The sequence below is a fragment of the Heloderma suspectum genome, chromosome 7, assembly GCF_057233095.1.
Source record: "Heloderma suspectum isolate Gila_16-S chromosome 7, 16-S_ref, whole genome shotgun sequence".
In the NCBI taxonomy this organism is placed as follows: domain Eukaryota; kingdom Metazoa; phylum Chordata; class Lepidosauria; order Squamata; family Helodermatidae; genus Heloderma; species Heloderma suspectum.
Genome location: NC_139464.1, coordinates 52883976 through 52900229, shown reverse-complemented (window position 1 = coordinate 52900229; position 16254 = coordinate 52883976). Strand labels below are relative to the sequence as shown.

At 41.7% G+C, this 16254-nt stretch overlaps 1 protein-coding gene across 1 annotated transcript in view; it reads left to right on the top strand.

Moving 5' to 3' along the window:
* CFAP54 (cilia and flagella associated protein 54) overlaps nt 1–16254 on the top strand; it is a 202841-nt gene that overhangs the window by 7265 nt on the left and 179322 nt on the right. Inside the window, exons 3-10 of the mRNA XM_084810218.1 lie at nt 2390–2536; nt 5938–6109; nt 6761–6819; nt 8320–8463; nt 11108–11221; nt 11301–11402; nt 13482–13680; nt 15507–15596. Coding sequence (XP_084666344.1) covers nt 2390–2536; nt 5938–6109; nt 6761–6819; nt 8320–8463; nt 11108–11221; nt 11301–11402; nt 13482–13680; nt 15507–15596 — 1027 coding nt within the window. The remainder of the gene's footprint in view (nt 1–2389; nt 2537–5937; nt 6110–6760; nt 6820–8319; nt 8464–11107; nt 11222–11300; nt 11403–13481; nt 13681–15506; nt 15597–16254) is intronic.

The following is a 16254-nucleotide window of genomic DNA, read 5'->3' as shown; positions in this document are numbered from 1 at the left end:
TCAGGTATACAGTGTTCCTAATTTTCTTTCTGATATTTCTGATATACTTTGGAATATCTATAAAACCATGTATTGGATATGAACCACTCAGAATTAAGCACTTGAATAAATCCAGTTGGTTGCAATTGCAGAGATTTAAGCATGTGCCTAACTCTTCACTAATATAAATTACTTAACAGCACAATTCTATGCAGGTCTACTCAGAAGTAAGTCCCATTGAATTCAGTGGGGGTTACTCCCAGGTAAGGGATTGGATTGCAGGCTAAAAGTGCTTCACTTTGGCTGCATAACACTATTGTTTCTGTGGGTGACTTCAAGATTAGAAACATCTCGGCCTCCAGATGCTTCTGTTAAATGCCAGATTGGTTCAGAATAAGACCTCCATTATTCATGACGTATTAGTGGATGAGGTGGCCAATCCGGCATGCATAACTGAGACCTGGGTGGGTGAGCAGGGAGGAGTTAGTCTCTTTCAGCTCTGCCCACTAGGGTACTTGGTTTGGCTTGAAGTCAGGGTAGACTTGAAGGCTAGGGAAGGGGTTTTGCTATGGTCTATAGGAGTTCCATCTCCCTCTGTCTATTTGAGTACTGGTCTGGAGTGTTTGTACCTTGTGTTGGGTTAGCGGGAGAGATTGGGGATTCTGCTGGTGTACCATCCACCCTGCTGCTCAACAGACCCCCTATCTGAGCTGATGGAGGTGGTCTCAGGTGTTTTTTTGAGATCCCCCAGACAGTTGGTTCTGGGGGATGTCAACATTCATGCTGAGGGCACCTTGTTGGCGAGTGGGTGGGTCAACATTTCATGGTTTCCATGACAACCATGGGAGTGTCCCAATGGTTCCATCAGCCCAATGCATGTAGTGGGGCATACTCTAGATCTGGTTTTCTCAACTGGACATGGAGATAGTGATCTGAAGGTGGGGAACTTTGCTTCAGTTCCTTTGTCATGGTCAAATCATTGCCTGCTGAGGTTTATACTTACAGCGGCTTTCCCCCTCTGCAGGGGTGAGGGACCTATTAAGATGATGTGCCCTCAGAGGCTAATGGATCTAGATGGTTTTCAGAGGGCTCTGGGGAGGTTTCCGGCTGATATGGCCGACCCTCATGTTGAAACCCCGTTTGATCTGTGGAATGCGGAGTTTTGGAGTGCGCTGTCATCGGAATGCTGATAACACACAGGTCTATTTCTCCTTTTCATCTTCAGTGAGGCTGTGGATGTGCTAAATCGCTGCCTGGCTGTGATAATGGGCTGGATGAGGGCTAATAAACTGCAACTCAATCCAGACAAGACTGAGATACTTTTAGTGAGTGGTTCTTCTGATGGGATGGAGGGTGCTCAGCCAGTTCTGGATGGGGTTGCATTGCCCCTGAAGGAGGAGGTTTGTAGCTTGGGGTCCTCCTGGAGCCATCTTTGTCACTTGAAGCTCAGGTAGCCCCAGTGGCATGGAGTGCCTTCTACCAGTTTTGGTTGGTGGCCCAGCTATGCCCCTATATGGACAGGTATTACCTGGTTTCAGTTGTCTGTGCTCTAGTAACTTCCATGTCAGATTACTGCAATGTGGGACTGCCTTTGAAGATGGTTAAGAAGCTGCAGGTTGTGCAAAATGCAGTGGCCAGACTGATAATAGGGACAAGGTGGCCAACCATATGACATCGATTCTGGCCCATGTGCACTGGCTGCCTGTATGTTACCGAGCCAAATTCAGGGTGCTGGTTTTGACCTATAAAGACTTACACAGCTTGGGACCACAGTACCTGATGGAATGGCTCTCTCAGCGTGAACCGACCCATACGCTATGCTCTGCATCCTAGGCTCTCTGAGGGAAGCTCGGAGGGCGGCAACAAAGGAGAAGGCTTCTTGGTGGTGGGCCCCCATTTATGGAATGATCTCCCTTCTGAGGCGACTTGGCACCAACATTGTCATCTTTTTGGTGTCAGGTTAAAATTGCCCTCTTATCTCAGGCATTTGGCAGCATATAATGAGTTGTTCGATCAGGTCCTGGATGGTCTCTGATCTTTTAAATTTGTTTTAGATATACGTTGTTGAGTGTGCTATCTGTTTTATGCCCTGATGTGAATGGTTTTATAATTTATATAATGTATTTTAATGGTTTTTAATTTTTGTGAACTGCCCAGAGAGCTTTGGCTGTGGTGCAGTATAGAAATATAATAAACTGAATGAAATGAAAATGGAGAAATAATATAATGTCTTTTGCATTATATTAGCTATCCTAGATCAGACTGGTTTCCCTCATGCAAATCTGCAATAATCACTTACTTGGGAGTAAGTCCCATTGAACACAGTAAAAAGTATACATAGTATACGGTTTACAACTGTAGAGAAAATAAAAATACAATTTTATGTGCAACCCGTTTTTTTTGTTTTCAGGAATATAAGTTAGCAGTTTCACATTGCTATGGACGGTATCTTCAGCAAGTCAGTAGTGTAAATATAAACAAATCCGGATTGGATGTGCATGAATTTAAATCTAACTTTTTTCCAAATGGATTTAGAGATAAAAGCGCTGCACATACAGTAAGTATATATAATGAATATTGAAAGATAATATTTTTGTTTATTTTTTTGTAATTTGGCATTAAGCAGGCTTTATTAAGTATTCAGTGAACATACTTCACATTGTTCTGCAAATGGTGAACTTGTCCGTGTTCCCTGATGTTTTGATAATCTCACACTAAGGGCATGTCACTACAGGTCTTTAACATTAGGATTTAATGCTGATTCAGCACAGCATCTTTTTACTATATTCTATATGTTGGTTCTATGCATACATTATATAAGAACTTTGTCATAAAGACATTAATTGCTAAATAAGCTAAACTCCATAGCATCTTGTAAAATTTAAAATTTCATAAAGTGAAGTGATTTGTTTTTTCAGTGCACCTAACATCTGATTTCACCAGGCACCTCAGAGTTTAATATGAAAGAGATGAAAAAGGTGAAACCTGCCAATTTGTACTAGCATTCATTTTTCAAGCAAAATATGGTTGATAATAACCCAGATATTAGAATGAACTAGTTAAAGGCCTGTGGAATTTTACAAATGGAATGGCTGTTGTTCTAGTCCAGGGGTGCAGAACTTCTTTCAGCCAGAGGCCAAATTCCATTCTGGAGAGGCTCTTGGGGGCTGCATTCCAATGATGGTGGAACTGAAGGCAAAGGGATGGTGCCAGCCCCCCCATACTACCATATTTGGGCTTATAAAGCTCTTACTGCCAGTAATTAAGCTTAAGAGTGGCTTAGTTACCTTTTAGAATGGGGAAAACCTAAACAAAAGCCAGGAAACCACCAAACCCTTGGTGGTTGGGAGAAAGGGGTGGGGCCAGGGGAAGAGGGTGAGGCCTTCTGGGGAACTCCAGAACACAGGGTTGGGAACTGTGGAGGACTGGATTTGATCCTTGGGCCTGAGGTTATGCATCCCTGTTCTAGTCTTCCCAAACCAATGACCCTTCTCCTGCTGCTCCCTTCCACCTCTCCATTCAACCTCTACTCCTTTCCTTACTTTGGGTTCCCATTCCAACTTCTCTCCTTCCTCTATTAACCATCCCAACATCTGCATTACTTTGCTCATTACCAGAGCTTTTCAGTTCTGAGCTAATTCAGAGACAACAACTCACAGGAATTTTCTCAACTTGTAGTAAAATAGAAACCCATCATAAAAGAAAATATGTTCTTTACACCTAAGGAAATTTAATGAGTGAAACAGACTTTAGAGTTTTCTGAAACTGGCTTTTTAATCTACAGTATTTCTTTTATTTCAGTGTAGCAATTTCTTTAAAATGGCATACTCCTAGTCATTTGTGGGGGACATATATGTGCATATGTAGGAGGAATACATGTGCAGTGGCTTCAGGTGTTCATATGAAACTATGTATTTCCATACTCATCCAAGAGATGGATGGGGATGCACACATTCATCCATACTATGGAAAGGTATTTGGGAAAACAGTAGATGTGCACCATACTCCCCTAATCCACACCGGTCTATGTAGGTCCATGGCATCTAGAACCAAGCTATGTATGCGTAGGGTAGCTATGTGTCCTACTTTAAAGGTCGATCCTCTATTAAAGCATCCTCTGCTGAAAGGGCTGTCTGGTCCAAGTCCAGGTTAAAGATACAGAACTATAAGGAAGGGAGAGCAGGAGCCTTGAAGTTGCCCATTAGCAGTTAGGATCTAGACAAGAGACGGAGCAGGCACACAGGTCTCCTGATTGTAGTCTTCTCCACTATGGTGAGCTCTATTGTATTTCTATTTAAATTATAGTAAATATTTCCAAATGTGCATCTATATCTATGAATTAGCACATATATTTTTAATGCAAATCTGTGTCCTCTTCTCATTCCCCCCCCTTTTTTGCACGGGAGGGGGATGTGTAGATGGCCACTCTACTTGTGTGAAAGCCCGCTCTTTAGATTGGGCTTCTTTGCCCATAAGTAGAAGAATGTCATACATGCTTGCATGTAGAGAGCAGACATTCCATGATGATAGACCTGCTGTGTGGGCAAACGGATTGCTCGATTGGACAAAAAAATAATATGCCTACATGTTATGGGAACTTCATAATCACCCTTTAAAAACCAAATGATTATTCATGCAGGTCAGTCTTCTGAGACTTTTCAATTTTTATCTAATAAATATGAAAAAAGATTTTGCCACTGCTTTAGGAAATCTTAGATCCTGACTGCTGTACTAAGATACCATCTATTCTTCCTGCTTTAAAAGCAGATACAGGATTTCACTTTAAAGCTTGGTAACTGGAAGCCAGCTGTTTGCTGTAGATGAATGAGATATTTGAACCCAAGCTTATTGTTTTCTGTCATAAAAGTAGGTTTAAAGTGGTCCAACGTGTTGTTGTTTGATTTCAGGTATGAGATCTCTTTTGGTAACCAAATTCCACAGCTCAGGAAATTACAGCTCTGTTTGTGTCAGTTAAGCCCTATCCGGATTTTTTCTATGTATACCTTTTTATTAGATGAAAGAAACCTTTTTAGTGTCGTAAAAGTGTCTGACCTTTTCAATATTGATAAATTCCTTGAATTTTCTAATCTCATAAACATCCTCTTAGACATCACATTCTCTTTCATATGAACAGTTTTTTATTGAATGGTTCTGACCATTGCAGCTGCTGTTTATTATTATTTTTTAAAAACTTCAAAACAGACTCTCCCATTAAATTGAGTCCTGGCCCACTCTCCTAGTTCATTCCACTTCTCCCTCCCCTCCATTTCCTGGGTGGTACCATCCCTAAAGCCACTCCCCTGCTGTCGTTCCTGCCCCGCCCCGTTAGAGATCTTGGCTCTTTCAAAACTCACTCACACGCTATTCTGCTAGATCTCCTCTGGATGAATTTGTAATGTTGATTGTCACTCACATGAGAAATTAGCATTTTTGTAGTCATTTGAGTGCTGGGAAGATACATCTTATAGCAGAAGCACTAGTTTGGGGAAAGAAATGTGAATCGCTCACAACAAGTTAGTAACAAATTAGTTATAATTTTATGAAAAAAACTGATCAGTGCAGTTGCTGGAAATGGAATGTTGGTTTGGCTGTGGAAAAAGTCCATTCCAGAGATTAAAAACAAGTTCTGAGGATGTCTTATTGAGGTCTTGCTTAAATTAAGCACTGATTAATGAATCCATTGCTCAGATTAAGCTATGGATGGTAGAAGAGGAGTGGCAGGGGGGAATAGTTAATTAGCTAAAAGACAGGGATCTGATGAAAGGAAGGACAGAAGAGGCATGCTGGTGAGGACGATGGGGCCAAGGAAGCAGGGATGGCTGTGGGGAAACATCACACAGAACCTAGAGAGTGGAGGGACTACTGGTGGCAATGGGGCATAGAAGTACATGAGCTGGAGATGTAAGCAAGGGGATGAATTCCACATCTTGATTTGAAATTTTTGGTTATTCATTTTAGCTCCATGTTTTGCAAGCAAGGAATATTTGCCTTTACAAAATGGTATGTGATAATGACATCGATCTCCTGAATCAGGAATCTGTGAAGACATGTTTCAGAATCTTGACCATATTTCAGCTGATCATGCAGATGACTCTACCGCATGAGCATTTGTGTTGGCTTGTCTATAATGGTATGTCACTCACTTTTCTTTCCAAGTGCAGATTTAAAAATTGTTTCATGCCTAAAAAAAAAAGCTTTGTAGGGTGTCTCAAGATTAAAAAGAGGTTAATTTTGAGTGTTTTCTTTCAACAGTTATAGTGCAATCCTAGGGGTCCCCAACTTTTTTTTGCTTAGTGGGTACATTTGGAATTTTGAGGGAGAGTTGTGGACACTCCCACAAAATGGCTGCCATGGGGGTCTTCCACATTCATAAAATGGCAAAGACAGTGCACATGGTCAATCACAAAACACTTTTTTCCTAGAAAGAAAACTGATAACGCTAAACAAAAACTAATTTGTCCAAGAACCTAATGAGGTGAGGTCTGAGCTCCAAAACATGTGTAGACAGAAAAAGTATGACTGGCTGGGAAATGCTGGGAGTTGTAGGAGTTCTTTCTGTCTAAACATGCATAGGATTGCACCTTTGCTGTATTTATTTTAAATGTTAAGCAAGAATATAAATGAAAAAATAGCAAACAATTTATATTGGACAATTTGGATTCATTAATAAAGAAAAAAAAATACACGATCTGGGATGGGAAAAGAATAGTCTCCAGCCTATTCACAACATATAAACACATATGCTGTATATGTTTTTAAAGTAATTTATTTGTCCTTTCAGGTACAATTCATATGTATACCATATGTAGACATTTGATGATCATAGGTCAATCTGCTAAGGTATGGTGAGATAAATTAGAAGCATCTCTCTCTGTCTCTTAAGATTGCCTGTCAAATAGAATTTCTTTTAAAATTGTTAATGTTTTATTGTGTTTTGGGTAACATTTTAGCTTTTCCTTGTGTTACAATTTTGTTTTAAAAGCATGTTCCTTGCTAAAACCATAATAAATGCAGTATAAAATTATTTTGACCTAAGAGCTAACTGAGCAATCCTAACCCCCAGATATGTCAGCTGAGGGGGATTAGGAAGAGGGGACAGATGTGGCTTCCTACCAGTGGAAAGGAGCTCCGCCGACAGGAGAGCTCTGTCTGTCCTGGTAGCCTAGTTCTGTAGCAAGTGAAAGCCCCCCAAATACGCCATTCTGGGTGTAGGTTAGAGTTGGTGTTGGATGTCCTGGATCCATTCCCCTGAGAGGGGCCAGGACTGGCCCTCTATTACTTCCAATGGGGGGATTTTAAATATCTACTAGGGTGAAAAACCTAGCAGAACCCCCTCCTCTCCCACCTTCTGCCTAGCTGGCAGGGCTAGGAATGATGCAGTAAATCTGCCGCTTCGCTCCTGTTTGACAGTACTTAGGATTGCACTGTCTAGTTCTTTAAGTATAGGTTGAATGTTTCTGGATCGAGACAGGTTGATGGAGGTCTCTTATGTGAGCTCTGCTGACTTGCCCCATTCAAGAAATGAGCATTTCTGCTTCCTAGAAGAAGCGCTAAATCCCTGTTGCACAAGTGGTGGGTGCTGCTCGCAGAATGGAATCAGTGGCGGCCCCCGCTTCCACATTGGCTTGCTTGGGTACTGTCTTAATTGGGGGGGGGGGGCATTTCAGAAACAAGACAGGAAAGCAGGATATGCATATTATGAATGAATAAATAAGGGCACAAAACTTGCTTTTAAAAAAGTGAAAACTAATATAGATACTGAATTGTTTAAAGGTGGTCTTTGACTATACATAAAGTACATCTTGTTTCTATTTTATATTTATTAATAGTACTCAGATGAAAACTGGTATAATTGTCTTTAAATTTCCAAGCAGTTATATTTAGTTTATTTAATTTCAAAATAATAAACTCTGTGCATGTTTCTTTGTGAATTATTAAATAATTAAATAATACTCATTTAATACAGATACTGTATTAAATAATACTCATTTAATACAGATACTTGCAGTATGAAAATAACATGTTTTGTAGAGACAGAGATGATAATCTTTCTGCTCTCTTTAAGTTGAACTGTGGTGCCATCCTGTGGCTCTTTTTAATAGTGAAATCCTCACGTCACTTACAAAAGCTTGATTAGTTGAATGACACTATGCAGAAAAAGTCAGTAAGGAAAGTCGATTGAGAAAAAAAAAACAGTCTTGCAAATAAGTCCACAAAATTTACTTGTTCACAATTTTTAAATAATAATTTTAATAAATATAATATAACCTGATATTAATAATATTAAAGTTGATTATAAAACATGTATGGCTTAATTTATAATCAATTTTTCTTTAATAGGTGCTTGAGTATTTATTGTGGGCCTCTGTATGTATGGAATCATCAATTCCACTGTTAGCTGTACACTATTTGACATGGAGAGCTACTCTGTATGCTGCTGTTTGCCAGTGTTATTATGACTGCCAGTCTGGCATCTGTGGAGAGGTAGTAATGTATACTTTAATTTTTGCTAAAAAAAACATACAGGGTCTATGTGAAAGCAAACTACTCTTGAGAGACTCTTACTAAAGTGTGCACCAAGGGAGCTTTCTTTGCTTTGCATTCCTTGCGCAAGAGAGAAATAGGGTTGTATCCAGATTTAGGCGTGTGCAACTGGGCTGGTGGAAGCAGACTTCTTCACCTCCTCCTCTTCAGAGCAGCCCCTCCAGCACCCTGAAAATGCTACACAGAAGATCAGGGGATCCTGCTGAGTGGGGTGAGCTGTGGTGCAGAGGGAAAGGGGGATCCTCCAAAATTGGGGGAAGCACCTTCTGTGAGCAAAAGGGCCCTTCTGACAATTGAAAGCAGGACTTGGATCCCATCCACAGAGTTTTAGTCATTGATCAGGGTTGCAAGATCATGGAGTGAAAATCAACCACTGTAGCTTATTTTTCCTCCCCATGCATGCCAGTTGTGAGCTGCCTAATTAGTGTAATTACCCTTGACAGACATGGGTTGTTGTGACATCTGAACCTGGAGAGAGTGAGTGGCTGGGGTGGTTTACAGACCACCCTGAAAAATGTGGCTTGTTCTAGGGTTTCAAGGTGGTATGTAAACCATGCTAACCAACCACCCTTAATGGGTTCAGACGTCAGAACAACCTGGGCCTGGTGAGGGTAATTGGGTTGCTCTGAGCCACCACACACAGGGAGGGAAAATAAGCCACTGTGACTTATTTTCCATCTGTGATCATGTAAACCCACACATTGGGTGTGTTCAGATGAAACGCTAGTCCATGATGAGTGACTAGCCATGCAGTGTGGGTTGTTTTGCGAAGAACCCACAGTACGTGGTCAGCACATCCACCAGATGATCGCACAAACGACCCACAGTGTCTGGCTTGTTTTCCCCCTCGTCCTCCCTCCCTCTGCCTCAGTCCTCCACCCAGCATCCCAGGGGCTTCCCCTTCCTGGCTCTTCTGAGCCCTGTTAAAAAATTTTCCCGGTTCCATTTGTGTGCAAAAATAGGACTGGGGAAATTTTCTTGCACTTTCCTGTGCCGGGGAATACATGTGAATGGTTAAAAAAAATTTTTTTTAAAAGCACCCCTGTGTTGAAAATTGGATGGGGGGGGAGATCCAACCCCCCACTGTGGACCCTGTTGCCCCAATGGTCCATAGCCGGTGGTTGGATTCCCCCCACAGCTGATGCTTGGCAAGGGGCGCTTTTAGATTCCTGTGCAACCCTATGGAGCTGGTTGCCGCCATACGGTTGCATAAGAATTTTGAAGTGCCCCTCGCTGAAAATCAGCTTGGGGAGTGGGAATCCAACCCCTGCCACCGACCCTGTTGCCCCAGGGTTCCATGGTGTGGGGTTGGATTCCCCCCACCTGATTTGTGCCATGGGGATGCTTTGAAATTAAAAAAAAAAAATGTTTGCGTATTCCTGTGCATGAGGAAGTGTGGAAAAATTTCCCTGTTCCTGTTTTTGCTCACTAACATGCCTGGGAAAAATTGGAAAAAGGGCTCTGACTGTGATCAAGATTGTGATCAGAGCCAGGAAGGGGGGATTGGCAGGAGAGAAGGGGGGTGACAGCCCTTCCCAGGTGAAATTTAGGCACCACTGGAGGGGCCGTCCCTGGCAAGGGGAAAAGGGCAAAGGCAGGGGCAGTGGCTTGGCTGTGATCGTGACTGCCAGGGGTTTCTGCTGCTCTTGCCAAGTGGTTTGTTGCCTGATGCCCTTTACTCATGATGGGTTGGTATGTCTGGGCTTGCACGATATGCCAACCCATTGTGGCAAAACAACCCCTACTGCAGATCGTTGGTTATCAGGGTAGGTTGTTTGGGAAAAACAACCCACCCTGATAAAAATGGTCTGGGTTCGCACAATATGCTAATCTGTCATGGGCAGTCACCCGTGATGGGTAAGGGTGTCTTGCAAACCCAGTCACTGAGTGCAAAGTTTTGGGACCATTAATACTAAGCCTGGGTTTGCTGGAGCTCAGTGTAGCAATTTTCCTGATGAGCTATCATCAGAGAAAAAGGACTTGGGTGCCTTTGGCAGTCCCCCTGCCCCCGCGCCTTCCCTTTTGAACCAAATACATTACTAGATTTGGCTGCAATAAGTGACAAACCCATTAGCCCTTCTCCACATAATTACAGCTGCCATTCAGGTGCTTTTTACCTGTGCATCCTGATATGTTGCTAGTGTGGACCAGCTGATGTCTTTGCTGAAGTCCAGTTCCAAGTATGTCTTCTCTCCCCTGTCCCTATATGGTATAGTTCGAGGCTGCTCTATTCTATCTCCCTTTTCTTTATGTCCCCAACTTTCTGCCTTATGTGTTTCCAGCTTTGCTCTTCCTACTGCTACTTTCTTAGTCTTCTGTATCCTGAATTTTGGGCACTTAACCGTAGAATGAGCATCTGGACCCCAAGTATTGCCACTGTAGGTTGTACCTGTTCCACAAGAATCTTCCCTGCTTTGTTCCCTTTCCTACTTGGAATCTGACCCTAGGATGTGCTTTGGAATTCTGCATGGTTATGTCAGTTGGACTTCTAGCTCAAAAGGAGGGAGGCAGTATTGTGATTTCCTCTTTTTGCTACCCCAATCTCAAAAATACTTATTTTTTTACATATATTCTTACACTGTAGCTTTTTGCACGCCGTGGTTTGATTAAAATCGATGAACTAAAGCAAATGGAAAATATGAGTTCATCGCCACTAAGCATGGAAACAAAGAAAAAGTTCAAAGAAGCAACTGTGAAGGTATGCATATTTTATAAAGATTATAGTATTTAAACACATAGATAATATAATAATTCTGCATTTCTTCTCTTTGGGTCAGATGGCAGTAATGATCTTCAAAAGATCAGCATTTGAACCAAGAAGACGACCAAAGGGGATTTTTCGACCACGAATGAAAATCAATCTAAGAGATACACAACATGTAAGTTTTAGGCAATTTGCCTGTCCTGACCAGGAATGGAAGCCCATGAGGGTGGCTTACAGTGAAATCCTATACATATCTACTTAAGAGTAAGGCCCACTGACATCAGTGGAGCTTATTCCCAAGTAAATGGGTATAGGGTTGCAGTCTTAGGCAGGCACGTATGGTTGGGCTTGAGTTGCAGGACCTTGGATAGCTCCGAGAAGACAGCTTGCTCAGACAAGAGCAGGAGCACAACTGAAGTTTTTTTTGCATTTCTTGGCTAGACTACCAGGCTCTGCCCCCATTCTGAAGAGTAGAGACCCTTATAGGGGTAGTCCTTTGGGCAGGAGTCTAGCACTCCATTACCTCTGCCAGCACCTGTCTTCTGCACTGGGGAGCATGAGACCCCTGGGTAAAGAGGGCAGGTTCCTCATCTGTCTCTGAGGGTGCTGTCACCAGGGTCTATGTTCAAGGGGCTCCCAGGTGACAGGCTCAGAATTGTGGTCTGGGTCTGACTCTTCTGCAACTTGCACTGCTGACCTTCCCAATCTAGTTAGTCCCCCCGCCCCCAGGCTACCATGGTCAGAGTCCTGAGTGTTGTTTGGGACTGGGGTCATAGACATTTGTGGAGAATGTTATGATTCCTATTTAATAGTCAAATTATATGATCTCACTCTGTCACTCTTTCGACTGGTTCCTGTCTTGCCTCCAAAGATGACTTTTTTTTCTTTAGAAATTCTGCTTCATAAAGCTTTACTGTTTCTGTGTATAATATAAAATATAAACAGTTAACACCAGTTAAGTCTTGCACTTGATGCTGAACACTGACTTTTACAATACTATGCACAGAGTAACTTTTATCTTATGAACTCTGGCGTGTTACTCAATATTTTATAGGAAGCTATTTTTGTTGTTGTTGTTCAGTCATTAAGTCGGGTCCGACTCTTCGTGACCCCATGGACCATAGCACGCCAGGCCTTCCTGTCCTGCGCTCTCTCCCGGAGTGTGCTCAAGTTCATATTCATTGCATCGGTGATGCTATCTAGCCATCTCATCCTCTGCCATCCCCTTCTCCTTTTGCCTTCAATCTTTCCCAACATCAGGGTCTTTTCCAGGGAGTTTTCTCTTCGCATTAGGTGGCCAAAATATTTGAGCTTCAGCTTCAGTATCTGTCCTTCCAATGAGCACTCAGGGTTGAGTTCCTTTAGGATGGACTGATTTGACCTCCTTGCAGTCCAGGGGACTCGTAAGAGTCTTCTCCAGCACCACAGTTCGAAAGCATCAATTCTTCGGCGCTCAGCCTTCCTTATAGTCCAGCTCTCACAGCCATACATTACAACTGGGAAAACCATAGCTTTGATTATGCGGACCTTTGTCAGCAAGGTGATGTCTCTGCTTCTTACTATGCTGTCTAGGTTTGCCATAGCTTTCCTCCCAAGGAGCAAGCGTCTTTTAATTTCATGGCTACAGTCACCGTCTGCGGTGATCGTGGAGCCCAAGAAAATAAAATCTGTCACTGCTTCCATTTCTTCCCCTTCTATATGCCAGGAAGTGATGGGGCCAGATGCCATGATCTTAGTTTTTTTAATGTTGAGTTTCAAACCAACTTTTGCACTCTCCTCTTTCACCCTCAACAAGAGGCTCTTTAGATCCTCTTCGCTTTCTGCCATTAGGGTGGTATCGTCTGTGTATCTGAGGTTGTTGATAATTCTCCCAGCAATCTTAATTCCGACCCGTGATTCATCCAACCCGGCGTTTGTCATGATGTACTCTGCATATAAGTTAAATAAGCAGGGCGAGAATATGCAGCCTTGTTGTACTCCTTTCCCAATTTTGAACCAGTCGGCTGTTCCATGTCTGGTTCTTACTGTTGCTTCGTGACCCTCATACAGGTTTCTCAGGAGACAGGTAAGGTGGTCTGGTACTCCCATCTCTTTGAGAATTTGCCAGAGTTTGTTGTGATCCACACAATCAAAGGCTTTAGCATAGTCAATGAAGCAGAAATAGACGCTTTTCTGGAATTAGGAAGCTATTTACCTTATTACAATTTATTTGAAATATATGTGGTCCTTTGATATTGTGTTTGTTTTCATTTAGCTGCCCTGGCCTCGTACGCTCACCGAACGACTGTTGATGGAGATGTTTGATTGCAATTCAGCTCATTTTTTTGCCATCTTGGAAGCTCTGTTTGATAAAAATAGACGGACACTGATCCCTGGGCCTCCTGTTCCTGATGAAGTGGAAGTTCGTGATGTTGTTTCAGAGCTCTGTTTTGCAGGCGTGGATATTATTGATGGTAATTAGATTGAAATGATATTGTGATGGAAAATAAAAAAGAATATGATCATTTCCTTACTTTATGAAAATTAGCAATAGAGAATGGATTAATTATAACAACAGTAGTATGAGAAAAACTAAACTTAAGCCTTTTTTATTCTTACTTTATAAAAAAATTGCAGGTAATTAAATTAAACTTCTGGATATATCCAAGTATCTCTGTTGACACAGGGGTATTCTGTTCAACTATTGCTGATAGTAAAATATGTTTGTTTTGTTTTTAAAATTCAAGCTTTTAAGGGCTGAAGCTGGATCTACTTTAAACCAGTCTAGGATTCAATGCCTGTGAGTGGGAGAGAAATAAGTGCTATTATACTTCTATGCAAAGATGTATAATTGCTAGCACAAGAAACTGTGCCATGTATGAGGTAATGAGCGTAAGAAGAGCCATGCAAGAAGTCCAGCATTCTGTCCACACCATGGCCAACCAGTGGGAAGCCCACCAGCAGGGCATGGGTGTAACAGCACCCTCCCACTCATGTTCCCCAGCAATTGGTGTACATAGGCATACTGCCTCTGATACTGGAGGTAGAATATAGCTATCAGGACTAGTAGCCATTGATAGTCTTATCATCCATGAATTTGTCCAATCCTATTTTAAAGCCACCCAAGTAGATGGCCATCACTACATTTTGTGGAAGTGAATTCCATAGTTTAACCATGTGCTCTGTGAAGAAGTACTTCCTTTTATCTGTCCTGAATCTCCTTCCAATCAGCTTCATGGGATGACCCTGGTTTCTATTATTATGGGAGAGGGAGAAAAATGTCTCACTATCAACTTTCTCAACACCATGCATAGTTTTGTACACATCTATAATGTCTCCCCTTACTCACTTTTTTTTCTAAGCCAAACAATCTCAGGTGTTGTAACCTTCTCTCATAGGGGAGATATTCCAGCCTCTTGATCATTTAAGTTACCCTTTTCTGCTCTTTTTCCAAGTGTACAATATCCTTTCTTTAGGTGTGGTGACCAGAACTATGCACAGCATTCTAAGTGTTGTTGCACCGTAGATTTTTATAAGGAGCAGTTTTATTGGCAGTTTTATTTTCAATTTCTTTCCTAATTTTGCCTAATATGGAATTTGCCTTTTTGACAGGTGGGCATGAGTGTAACAGCACCCTCCCACTCATGTTCCCCAGCAATTGGTGTACATAGGCTCTGTGTACTCTGATACTGGAGGTGGAATATAGCCATCAAGACACAGGGATGACATTTTCATCGAGTTGTACTCATATGTTATGGACCCCACAGCTGTTCCATATTCAAGTCACCTTCCCAAAAAAGTCACATAAAGGGAACAAAAAGAAATGTGGGCATATTTTAATAAGCAGACCCATTTCAAATATAGGCGTGATCACAAGACCTGATCCAGGAGTACATTCGCTGACAGCCAGTCACATGGGGATGGGTCCTCATCTTCCTTCTCTTTCTGCCCACTCCACAAGTGCTGCCAATTGAGCTCATAACTGGTTTTAAGGGTGATTCAGGAGCAGCTGCTAACTCTGATACCAAGGGAGAGATCTTAACCTCAAAGCAGGCGGAAAGGGGATAGTATGCTAAATGAATGAAAATAGCACTTTCAGTACCTTATATATATAATTATTGGGGAATTATTGGGAGATTATAAGCAAATAGAGCAAGCTGTCTTAGTTTCAAAATGTATTGAGATGCTCTGTTAAGAAACCAATATGTAAATGAAATACATTTCAAAATTATGTAACATTCAAAATGTCTTGAAAACTGTTCAGATACTATGATATCTAACCATTTAGTTTTTATTAAAGGTGGTGGCATCGGTGTGCCAGGTAACACATTCACCAGTGCGTCTGGTGTAATAATTACATCATCAACACTTATGCAGCAGATATTAGCAGGTACATTAATTGTTTTTTGTTTTTACAACACTTTCTCAGAAACCTTTCAAAGCAACTTTGAAAAGAAAACCTTGCCAATGCTCAGCTGGCCCTTTTAGTATTTTTGACAACAGACTTGATTGCATTGCATTTCTTTGAGATGAAGGGTCACTTCACATGATTGTTCTGCTGGGCACTTCTTTGCAGATAAGATCATGCTTTCTAGTGAACAGGTCAGCACAAGCATGGACAGAAATGTGGAGTTTGTGATACGTGATTCTAATGGTGTGCATACTATGGGAATAATCTACTGGAAAAACATAGCTAGTCATGTAGGATGACTTCAGTAACCAATTCTTAAGTAACAACCAGATTGTGGTAATAATGTGAGCTAAGTGACAAGAGTTTTTGCAGTCGACCTGTGTTGTTCCCAGAATTATGGGAGATCCAGATGATAATTGTCTTCAACTTCTAACCCTCTTGTGTTTTCCCATTGCTTCTATTGTTTTTCTTCCCACAAAAAATCCTTTAAGGATGAAAAGATGGAATAGTTGCACAATGTCTTTTTATTGCTTAGGAGCCATCCATCTGGAAGTACCCCTGGTATTTTCATCTGGTTTCAAAGGAGCATTTGATACCAGATGCTCCGTGTTCCTACCACGAGCATTAAGAAACAAAA